At 40.7% G+C, this 12171-nt stretch overlaps 1 protein-coding gene across 3 annotated transcripts in view; it reads left to right on the forward strand.

Moving 5' to 3' along the window:
- The window catches only part of ARFGEF3 (ARFGEF family member 3), an 85672-nt gene extending 73505 nt beyond the window's left edge, over positions 1 to 12167 (forward strand). For all 3 annotated transcript variants that reach the window (XM_021553071.2, XM_077782140.1, XM_021553073.2), the window contains 3 exons: positions 214 to 344; positions 3128 to 4358; positions 5065 to 12167. In XM_021553071.2, coding sequence (XP_021408746.1) covers positions 214 to 344; positions 3128 to 4358; positions 5065 to 5256 — 1554 coding nt within the window. In that variant the 3' untranslated portion in view covers positions 5257 to 12167. The remainder of the gene's footprint in view (positions 1 to 213; positions 345 to 3127; positions 4359 to 5064) is intronic.
- The last annotated feature ends 4 nt before the right edge of the window (positions 12168 to 12171 follow it).

Raw genomic sequence — 12171 nt, forward strand, 5'->3', positions numbered from 1 at the left:
AGGGCATCTGGAGGCAGCCCATTGCTGTTTTACCAAAGCAGCATACTCCAGTAAAGGTCTGCCTGGGGGGATACCTTGTATTCTCTCTATCACTGTAAAATAATACAAAATGAGATATTTCACACTGCAGGAAATTCTATTCCCAGCCCCTCCCCTCCCCAAACCCACTGCAAGTGCTAAACTGATTGCTTTATGTAACTTGTTGTTTTCTAGGTATTCATGCTGGAGACTCAGTGCTCCCCAAAAACTCCTAGCAACAAGGAAGGGTTTGAACATGCCCAGTCATGTGTGCTCATCATTGACCTGCCACCAGATAAGAAACCAAATGGGCATAACCAGAGAAGGTAAAATATCTTCCAAGGAAGACACTGTGTCATGAAAAGCAAGATAAAAGTATTGCTGAACAGGAAGAGATGTGAACTGAGCCTGGTAAATTGTACCTCTCCATAGGGCTCATCAGGAAAAACGAATACACTGACCAAATTAGGTTTTCTGACATTGTTGCGGTTTTAGTGATACCCAGCAAATGCAATGTCTGCTTCACTAAGGGTCTTTTAAATTCAGTATTACTTGGTTAAGAAGGTAGAAAAAGGTAATGGCTGAACCGGGGCTTTATAAACTGAAGAGACGACATCCAAAAATGCAAAACTGTCAACATTGAGCTAGGGAATGTTGTTTTTGCTTGGCACATTATTTTTGTGGAAGTCTTTCTGTTATGTTACCAGCTGAGAAACTCATCTATTTGCACTACAGTCTGATCCTGTGAAAGAATATTTCCTTTTGCTTGCATGTGGTTGTTTAAACAACTGCTGTACCATCATTTGGGCCAAGAACCAGAATTCTGCATTCAGGGTTTGTGTTTGTATTGCAAGGTATGTAATGGCATGAAATTGTCTTTTACAAGATACCAAACATGGCTTTATACCATTCACATTTAAACTATTGCTTGCAACAAGGAGCCAGAATGGGATGGTCCTTCTTTGGATGGACAGGAAGACCGTGCAAGATGTCTCTGTTCTTACACTGCTGTATGGAAGTTTTCTCCCCAGAGCAGCTGCTCTGTTGCCTCACTACCAGAGAACAGGGCCCTGCACAGAGACAAAGAAAGCTTGAGGTCACAGGTTAAACCATTCCTTTATAGGGGAATAGATCTACTTCATCCAAAGGCTAGCAGGTCATTCTTCTTGTTACTATGAATGCAAAGCAAAAGACTGGAATATTCACCTCTCATAGCATATAAGGCCATGCAATCTAACGGGCTGTATTTGTAAGCGTAGCAAGGGTCTTGCTTTATTTAAACAAATGAATAAAGCTTGCAATTAATGCAAACTCTGAATGCTTTCACACTGCTCTTTGCCCAACCAACTGCTGAAGGTGTATATGCCCATAGCCAAGTGTTATCCCAGCAATGCTCATTTTTTCACCAAAACACAGCTCACAAGTTGACTGTGCCACTGTTATCATATTATTTGCTACAGCAGTGCAGTAATATGGCAATCATGCATGATAGTAAATGTGGCCTTTCCAAAGTTTTACTTTAACCTTAGCAGGGTTTCACTTCTCCCTTTTGGTTTTGTTTCCCTAATGCTGCATCGTTTCACAGGAAGCTGGGGTAAGGGAGCTTTTCTTCTTCCTGAAAAATAATTATATATTTCAGTTTGAAACTTTGGGCAGAATAAGAAAATATTATCCTTAGCCAGCTTTGGCACTGTGTTTTCACCTGTAGTTCTCTACCAGTTTCTTTTGGGATTGAGCAGTACTTTACACTGTCCTTGTAAATTGCTTTTTTGGCTATTACAAGGAAAGCAGATCTCCTTCATTCCTGACCCTGCTTTTGGAACAGGATTAGTTGCTTGAAATCACTGCAAGCTCTCATTTGACTTTATACATGCTCTTAAGAGCTTTTTTGAGTCAGAGCCTCTAATGATTTTTACAGCAAAAAACTACTTCCCCATAAAGAGCTCAACTGTATGTGCTAATCATTAACATTTTATCACTGTCAAATAATAAGACTACTAAATTTTACTGATGTATTAGCTGTGTCATGGTAGGCAGAGTGACACAGGGAATGTTACTGAATAGCAGTTTTGCCTGAACTTTTTTTAAAATGTTGTATTCTCAAAATTGGGTTTTGATAGGATTTCTCAAAAAAAAAAAAAAAAAAAAATTGGCTTTTTGTCTTGGTATTCCCAAACACTTGAAAGTTGTTTAAGGAAAGTGGAATAATTTTTGCAACAAAAAATGTCGAAGCTCTGCAGCTGAACTTCTCATGTTACTTGAAGATTTGCTTTGACTCAGGCCTAAAACTTCAGTATTGCAAGCAAACTAAAAATCTCTTCCTTACTTGATAGCTGTGCTAACTAAAACTTGACCCATCACATCAAACCAAGTATTATTATGTCCATCAGTTTCATTTAGAACATTGCCCTGTAATCTTACATAAAGACCTTCTAAAAGACCTTAAATGAGGTTTAACAGTTTATAATTTGAAATCCATGAGACACCAAATAACAATCCTGACTTTTTTCCAAGCCTTGCTTGTGTGTCAGCCTTTCAGTGTTATTTACTGGTGAAAGACCTGAAGACTTTGGTGAGAGGCATTTGCCATTCCTGTGTCCGCTGTACAAATCAAAAATCAGTGAGGGGTAAAACAGCTCCTAGCATCTCTCTAATGGGAGCACAGCTAAGAATCACCCAGTATCGTTATGTGAGGAACAGGGTTAGGAATAGATATGTCCATGCTAGACTCTCAGTGCTCAAGCTGAAGTCTTTAAGAGCAAGCAGTGAAATGTGCCTTCAGCCAGACTTCAGCTTCTTTGCATGCTGCATTGCACTGCTGATGTTTCTGTACATGTTTCTTTATTGGTTGGATACCTCTTCATGGTTTATTAAGTACTTCCAGGTATTAGTGGAAATTGAAACTGAGTAGTAAACTAGTTTTGGCCCCAGTTTGTCATGAAAAAATAAAGGTTGTCTGGCATGTTGGTGGAGGAATAATTTGTGTGTTAATAAATTCCTCAGATGTAGCAGGCTGAAATACCTGAGTCTGCTTTTATTCTTAGTACAAGCACAATGCACCATTTTAATATTCTATTATTTTTTTCCTTCTCATACTTGGTTTACCAAGTATTCCTTTTAGGACAATAGTGGTGAGCTTGCTGTCCCACCAAGTACTGCTGCAGAATTTATATGACATCTTGCTGGAAGAATTTGTGAAAGGCCCTTCTAACTTGGAGGAGAAAATGGCAATACAAGTACCAGAAAACAAGTTGGCTGGTTTTCTCAGGTACATCTCCATGCAAAACCTGGCTGTCATCTTTGACTTACTCCTGGACTCCTACAGAACAGCCAGAGAGTTTGACACCAGACCTGGGCTGAAGTGTTTGTTGAAAAAAGTGTCTGGCATTGGTGGAGCTGCCAATTTGTATCGCCAGTCAGCAATGAGCTTCAACATCTACTTCCATGCCTTGATTTGCGCAATCCTGACAAACCAGGAGAACATCACTGCAGAGCAAGTGAAAAAGATCCTCTTTGAAGATGATGAGAGGAGCACGGACTCATCACAGCAGTGTTCTTCAGAAGATGAAGACATTTTTGAAGAAACTGCCCAGGTCAGTCCCCCACGAGGGAAGGAGAAGAGGCAGTGGAGGGCTCGAATCCCATCTTTGAGCGTCCAGCCAGTCAGCAATGCTGACTGGGGGTGGCTGATCAAACGGCTTCACAAGCTCTGCATGGAACTGTGCAACAACTACATCCAAATGCATCTGGACCTGGAGAACAATGTAGAGGAGCCTCCAGTTTTCAAAGGTGACTCTTTCTTCATTTTACCATCTTTTCACTCAGAAACCTCCACCCCATCAACCGGAGGGCTGTCTGGAAAGGACACACCATCAGAAGATGACCGAAGTCAAATCAGGGACCAATTGGGAGACAGCTTGACACCTCGAGGAGGGAGTGGAGAAATATTGCTGCTACCCCCACCCCTGAGTCCTAAACCAGAAAAGAAAGAGCAAACCAAGAAAAAAGAATGGTGGGAAAGTGCTGGCAACAAAATCTACACCATAGCCACTGACAAAACCATCTCCAAGTTTATGACAGAATACAAGAAGAGAAAGCAGCAACAGGTCATGACATCCTTCACCAAAGAGGTCAAAGTGGAAAAGAAAGGGGAACTCCTGGGTTCAAGAGGGCCCGACTCACCTGTGCTCCAGCGGCCACAGCATCTTCTAGATCAAGGTCAAATGAGGCATTCATTCAGTGCTGGTCCAGAGATCCTGAGACAAGAGAAGAGACCCCGTTCAGGGTCCACAGTCAGCTCCCTGAATATATCTATTAGGGATGCAGAAGCCCAGATACAGGTAGGATATTCTTGTAGAAGGCTAATAATAATAGCAATAAATAAAAATATACCTATACATTTTTTTACGTTATTATAGTCTTTTTGTTGAATATTGTATTATATAATGAAGTCCTCATGATGAGGACTGAATTTTTAGGAGCTGGAATTAATAAAAACCTGGTTCTGCCCTATTAAAAGAAAGTCAGTCTTCAGAGAAGTGTCATCAGGCATATACTAGCTCAGCTTTCAAGAGTGCTTCTATAACTGGAGCTAAGGCTGCCCTTAATCCTGCAAACTGACAACCTACAGCAAACTCATTGCTTACTGTTATGGGCTGCAGCCCACTGAAGGCTTTTGAAAATGCCATGTTGCATGTCATGTTGCTTTTGTACTTAAGAATGGGTTTTTTTGTTAATTCCAGAGAAAAATAATGGGTTCTTTTGCTAAACAGAAGCTTTCTGTTTGTGTGTCCAAGTGAACAAATTGGTGAAAGCATCAAACTTTACAGATTTTGTTCACTGTGAGACAAAAAAAGGAAAGGGTGAGCATGATACCTGCAATACAAAGTCAAGTGATTTAGGAACATTAAATTAATATTGTGGCATTAATCAGTCTGCTTCATGAGACTGCAGCCACCTGATACCTTATTTTCTGCCTCAACCACTGGGCTCACCTATTTAGAAGTGTCTCCTAAAGAGGTTTTTTTATATCAAATTTCTTCGTAGGCATGGACCAACATGGTGCTGACAGTTCTCAACCAGATTCAGGCTCTGCCAGACCAAACCTTCACAGCCCTGCAGCCAGCAGTGTTTCCCTGTATCAGCCAGCTGACTTGCCATGTGACAGATATCCGTGTCCGCCAGGCAGTACGGGAATGGCTGGGAAGAGTGGGCCGAGTTTACGATATCATAATTTAAACCAAGCTGTGCTCTGTTGCAAAAGGCAGAAGACATTCAAGGTATACAGCGAAGAAGTACTTGGGGTTCATTAATTGCCTATTTGTTGGTGAGAAATTATTTATATTGTCTGTCCACCTGAGATTGTGTTTCCATCACTCACACCAGCAAAGGAGGCAAAGCATGAGTCTGTTTAGAGGATCTGGCATGGCCCTGGAACCCAGAACCTATCCCTAAATCAGGCTCCTACCAGAAGAGGTGCATTTCATAGCCTTCATTTTAATTCAAATTTGCAGCAGTGGGAGCCACCAGAAACTGCAGGAAAACTTCCACACTTGAAATTAGCTGTGATTGCAACTGTCATGTGGGTGTCAAACCAGGTTAGTAAACCTATGTAACTTAGAAAGTAAATAAATAAATAAATAAATCCAAGTCAGTGAAAAGGTGGGGCTGTAGGACAAGTAAGAAGGTGACATTTTTTTAGGGTAACATCTTCCCTTCAAAAATCGCTATGAGGGAGGATAGCCAACTAAAGATTGTTGTAGTAACTAAATGTGTCACTCACTAGAGAAGGTGGAAATTTATTTTGCTCCAAGAAGAGCCTTTGTAGTCCCATTTGGAGTAGCTAAAAATTCCCAGGTCTAAGATGGGTGAACCAAGCACAGACTATTGATCCTTTCATTGCTCTTATGGAGTATTGGTCGAAGAGAAATGGCACTGTCAAACTGCCCTCTCTGCAACACCACCCTGGCTGCCTCTTCACCTATGCCTACAGCTGAGCATTTTGCTACATGTCTAATTCCCTCTAAGGGCAAAAGGGAAGTTTGTTTTGCTCTTTCCTGTGAAGCTGTGGGGATGACACACCACAGCAAATTACCAGCATGTGCCAGTATCCAGCATTCAATTAAGCAAAGTGTTCCAGTTTAAGCACCACTGCAGCTGTTATTCTACTGGAAATTTATGTTTGATTATGTAGAGCTGCTGTAGCCAGAAACAACCTTATCACCTTTGTTAGATGTAGCCTATCACTCCACTTGGAGCTGAAGCAAGATGGAAAATGGTGTGAAAGGGAGGTATATTTCTTGTTTCTCTCTCATTTCTTGTCTGCTGCTGTAAATAGAAAAGGACAGATCCTCATGGAGGTACATCCCTCTCCATGCAGCACTCCTACTGGGACTATTGCAATTTGCTGTTATTAGTAAAAGGGAGAAGAAGGGGAAGGATTGACTGTTGTGTTGTCAAATGCATATGTGATGCTTTTCACACTATACAAAGCAAGGGGTTACCTTGCTGCACGAGTTATGTCACAGCCCTTGGGACATTTCATCCCATACTCCCATGCTATATCACCTGTTGATAACTTGAAAATTTGTTGATTTTAATTTTGGGTGACTCCTTAATGCTCTTCTCCCAAGGCTTTTAAAATGTGCATGCCAACTAAATATACAGCTTCAGTCCGTGCTCCAAAGCATCCTAAAAAGATCATCTCTTTACGTAAGGCCTGGATTTTGCAAAACTCACTGCTTTTAGCATCTTAAACCTGGAAAAACAGAGGGGGCCAAGAAGCTCCACTGAACAGCCATCTCCCAAGCTGCTTTGTTTACAAAGGCTCTGACACTATTCTCCTGCCTTTTCCCTCCATTGCCTACTTTCCATTTGTCACCTGCTAGTCTTGTGCAAGGAGTATTTGTCCCGTAACTTTCTGTAGTGCCAGTCATGCTGTTTCTCTTTATTTAAAAAGTTCCTTTTGCTAAATTATTTAAAGGACATCAAAATTCTGCAAAACCAGCTCTTTTATATCACCTAATCTGACTTTATGAATTATTAATTTAATAATGTTTTCAATTGTCAGTTTTCCCCCAACAGTCTTAACACTTCCTCAGGGACAGTTAGATTATGCTTTGGAATTTGGGAGAGTAGTAGCATAGTTTGATTTCTGTTGCCATGTCTTTCTTATACATCTTTAGGCAGAGTGAAAGTGTGGTTACACTTTTTATTAAAGTTTTTATTTGGCATTTATACTGTTTAGTTTATATTCGACATTTATTAGGCAACAACAGAAATCAGAATAATAAACAATATTCAAAGCAGCCACCTCTGATGGTTTTCATTATAAATGCATTGAATGGATGTAGGTCCTTGCTGTACTGATCTAAAACTAAAGCAAATCCCTAAATTATGTAGGGGAAATAAATTTATAGCAGTATTAGTGAAATCATTCAGGACTACAGTAGAGATCCTAGAATCTAGGAAACACTGTGGTTGCATTGTGGTTGCAATACAAAATTCTTCTGTAAATCAGAAACAAAAGCTTTAGGAGTGCCAATTACCATTACCACCACCTCCCTCAAACTCATGAAGACAGTATAACCTAGTGTTACCTCATTAGCCACCATCTTGACCTAAAATGTAATTTCATTTTAACTACTTACACTACAAATATCACATTGGGTAATGAGAATAAGTAAATTTGCTGTGTTGCTGTTGGCCTGTTTGGAACTTTGTCCTTCAAATTATGCAAAGTGCCCATTGTCATCCTCAGTGCCTCTACTCATTAAGACGCCTCCCTTAAAGGTCATAAGTAACTTAGAATAATTCCAGAAATGTAATTTAGAAGGAGGGGAGAAGAAATATTTGAAGCAGCAATTATTTACCGAGCAATTTACAGAGCAAAGTTCAGCATGTGCTGCTCTTCCTTTTCCTTGTGTGTATAAAATGGTAACCAGGTGAGGAGAGTGGCCCATGGCCACTTCAGTGACCACAACAACAAGCCAAAGCTTTCTGATGCACCTTCAAAATATAGATAAATAAAAATCAGTTGGTTCATCAGATTCTCAGAAATTTTTCTGCTAGTTTAGCTATAGACATCAGTAAGCTCCAAAGACATAGAATAATAAAAGTGCGATATCACTATTTCATAGGTTCTGTGTGGCCTGTTTCATGGCTCAGACCTCATAAAGCAAGCTTTTAGCCCAAAGGAGAAGTCTGCCAGAACAGTCCGAGGAAAAGGGGCTGGCATCAGCCTGTCCTGAGCTTCATAAGGGGAATTCCCTACACTGCACACCCCACTCATGTCCATGCTACACTGGCTTTTCTGCTTTCTGCTTGTGAATGAGGAAGCACCTCAGGCAGTAGCAGTAGTAGTCCTTGGATGCACGTGTGTATTCACACATGTATCCCATTCAAACCTTACTTTTAGCTCTATAACCTCATGCATGGCAGAGTACTGACAGCTTTACTGTTGAACCAAACATCTGAACCTTGAGCAAACCAGCCTCTCTGCATTGCAGCCTGAGCTTGCTCTTTCTCTTTGTCTTGGTTAACAACCACCTCTCTTTTCTTGCCCTTATTTTTTTGTCACATAAATATCTATAGGAATTGGGTTTGGTTTTCTTAAATGAGCTGGCCGGTTGTTTTTAAAACTGATTGCCCAGTAAATTTTGCTCAACTGAAATGCTTTAAAAAAGAAGATGTGATAGCTTGACATCTTTCTCAGGTACCAGAGCTGCACCTCTGCTGCCTTTGCCTAATTCACATTGCCCTCCTCAGGGCCACCACAGCCAGCAGAGGCAAGGACATGTCATTTTAAAATATTGTAGGCAGTTGCTAACAGAGAAAGTTTTTGCTGCCCAGCATCAACTACCTTTAAGCATATGAAATAGGTCATCACTGTGCAAATATTTAAAGCTGAGAAAAGCAGAGTGCTCATCAGGAAAGCAATCCTCTTCCTACAGAACAGGGGCAGGGTTTGACCCCAGCTTACATGGTCTCAGGTCATTGCATATGTTTGCACATCATTCTGCACTGTGAACATATGCAGTCATATGAAATTATTGACATGTATATGTACAGATACATGTGGCTCCAGTCACTGCCATATTCTGGGAATTCAGCATATTTTCAGAGAGCTATCCACATTAGTAACATGCTTATCTGCTGTGTTATGTATTTTTGTCACACCAGCAATGGTTCACGCATTATTCTGGTACCTTTTCTGAGCTACCATTTAATTACCACCACTATCTCTTAGTTAACATGCCTTCATGTCTTTATGATGTTAAAATACAGATTTAATACTTTCCTAGGGATAAACACTAATTTGGGAATAACTGACTTAATTTACCATGTAGAAAGAATTATTAGAAAAATATTTACACAGACCTGAGCAATACTTTCCTTGTACAACTCCCAGCACAGGCAACACAGCTTTTGCCTCATGACAGATGAAAAATTTATGTCATCTGCACTGTGGCTTGCTCATGTCAAGGCCATGCACAGTTTACACCTGCAACTTGTAAGGTGCTTTCCCTTTCAGTTTGAGCTTCAAGTTCTGTTTAAAACTTAAACCTTTATGTAAAATTCACTGAGAAATCCTCACTCACCAAAGATAAAACCCCCACCTCTAAGTACCATGTGCAATCTTCACCTGTACTTTATATAGAAGCATCTCAATATTGGTATCAACACTGCAGAGCCCAGCACAGCACTGGCATGAAACCAAGTGGCAAACAAGTTAGAAAGTAGAGTCCAGCTCCATATTCTGCCTCCACTTTGAACCTTTCTTCACAGCTTGGGCCCACACTCAAAGTGCTGAAGCTGTCACAATCAATGGAAGTTAAGTAGCTAGGGATCTTTAATACTCAGCACTCAGTCCTTGAATTCTTCAATCTCTACGTAGGGGTTCACAAGTTCTCAGGAAAGGGGGAGTCCTCTAAAGTTTTTTGTGTCACACTCTCTGCTGCTGTCCTCCATACACCTCCTGCTTGAAAAATCCATGGTGGCCAGCACACAGTCCTACACAACCCTATACTGCAAAACTAGAACCCTCACTTTTTCACAGATCCAGCAAGCCAAAGGGATTTATTTTTCACCTAGCTTATGTGTATAGAAGCCTGTTGAGAATTTGTGCGTGTGGTTTGGCTATTGTCACCTTCAGTAATCTGTTTTAGAAATGCCATTTCTTAGTACTAAATTATTTTAATTCACAAAAGAAGTGAAGTGGTTCCTTTCCACCGCCCTTTTATACTAAGATGTGTCTAAGGTGTCTAAGCAGGCTATTTACTCATTACTCCAGTCACAGTAATTTATGGGAAGACCTGTGTACAGGTCTCATCATGGTATATGACATGAAATAGTTTTTTTTCAGTTGCTGATCATTCCACAATTGTTGAAGAAGTAAGATGATACCATCAATTTACCAGAAGAAATTTCTCTTCTTTTAGTGTAAAGGACCAATTTACCATTGCACAGAAGCACAAATGTTGGATTTTATGCAATGTAGATAAAAGTATGTGGCAGCTAGCAATCCCTCTTCACTGAGCCTCCCTAATTTGAGTGGAGCTTCTATAGGGATATCACCAAAGGGTCTCAGCAGCCCTCACCAGCAACATGCCTGTGACTCCAGAAGTTGTACAACTGCAAGGTAGAAGTAATTTCCACTAATTCCCCTCAGAATAGATACTTTATGTGTGACACTAATATAATACTAAACAAACAGTTTTGGCCAAACATTTAAAAAGCCCAGCAGTGCTGGCTTTTTAAACATTAAAAATGAAAACACACATGGACTATGTGTGCATCAGTCTTTTCACTTAGTTCTCCAAGGTCTCCAAGCTGAAAACTAAAAGCAGAGGGAAGAAGAAATACCCTAATTCTGCAGATATTAGTGGAGCTACGCTGTACGATCCTGGATTAATGCAATAATGAGCTTGCCTGTGGAACCAGATCCCTCAAATTCCAATTTTTGGCAAAATCACAAGTTGAGGTTTGCATAGCCTACACTGCCACATTGAACCAGGGGGCTGAGTTTATGGAAAGAATTTTTGGTTAAGAAACATGGCAACAGGATCTATTAAATCATTTTACTCCAACATCCCACTTTTCAAAAAGTAGTTTATGTACTTCAGTAAATTTTGTCTGACTCCCATGGAGCATCAGGCCCTGTTTCCTGTCCACGCATTTGGTTCTTCTGGGCTATGGTGAAGTGCCACAGTTCCACAAGCAGCAAGCTGCAGTGAGAGAGCTGAGCTGGCAGACAGGCATAGGTACACAAGTTCGAGCAAGGGACAAATATCTCCTCCACAATCAGGCTGTGACACCTGAGCCCCCCACTCTGCAGAGGAAGACGGGACTCGATACCAAAGGGAGAACAGCGAGGAAGGGCAGAGCATGGTGGTGACAGAGCCCTGTAGTGCACGCTGTTTGCTAGAGCAGATGGGAGCACAGGATTGAAGATGTGCAATGACAACAGCAAGAATCTTCTTTCAGTTCCCCCCACTTCCTCTTCTCTGCCACTTTCCCCTCCCCACCTTTTGTCATTTTTGTGAGACTGCAAACATACTTCTATAGGCCCTTCAACTAGAACTGAAAGCAAGCCAAAGGGAGTGGACACTCCATTTCACCAAAGATCTAAGTCTTTTCTGTTTGAAAATTTAGGAAAAAAAATCAAATTTTATTTCCATGATGATGGCTGCCAGAGGAAGCATTTTACCACAAAACATGATTCCCAGGACTTAATCTCTCTAGCTGTATATTCAGGAGAAGCCAATAGTACTTCTAAAGAGAGACTATAAATTACCTTGTCAAACAAGTGCTTACATTGGGTTTACCTTCTGCTGAGTTCATACCTATCTGCAATTCCATGGTCTCATCCATGTTTCCTTCCTCTACCTTTCTGCTCTTCTTCAGAAGAGCACTTCCCCGTGTCCACCATGTCCTGTTGTGCCGCTAGCTTTGTATGGTCCTTGGGTGTCCAGTGGTTGGGCAGTCACTGTCAGCTGGCTTGCAAATTGTATTTTGTGTATATTTTATTCTGACTGAATTCTGAAATGGAAATATTTTAAAACAAAAAGTATAAACTATTTATGTTGCTTGTGTTGTAGAATAAAGATGCAAACGCAAAATAAATTATGCTTTGTTTTTGTCTAATGAAAGTTA

This window comes from Lonchura striata, chromosome 3 (assembly GCF_046129695.1).
Source record: "Lonchura striata isolate bLonStr1 chromosome 3, bLonStr1.mat, whole genome shotgun sequence".
In the NCBI taxonomy this organism is placed as follows: domain Eukaryota; kingdom Metazoa; phylum Chordata; class Aves; order Passeriformes; family Estrildidae; genus Lonchura; species Lonchura striata.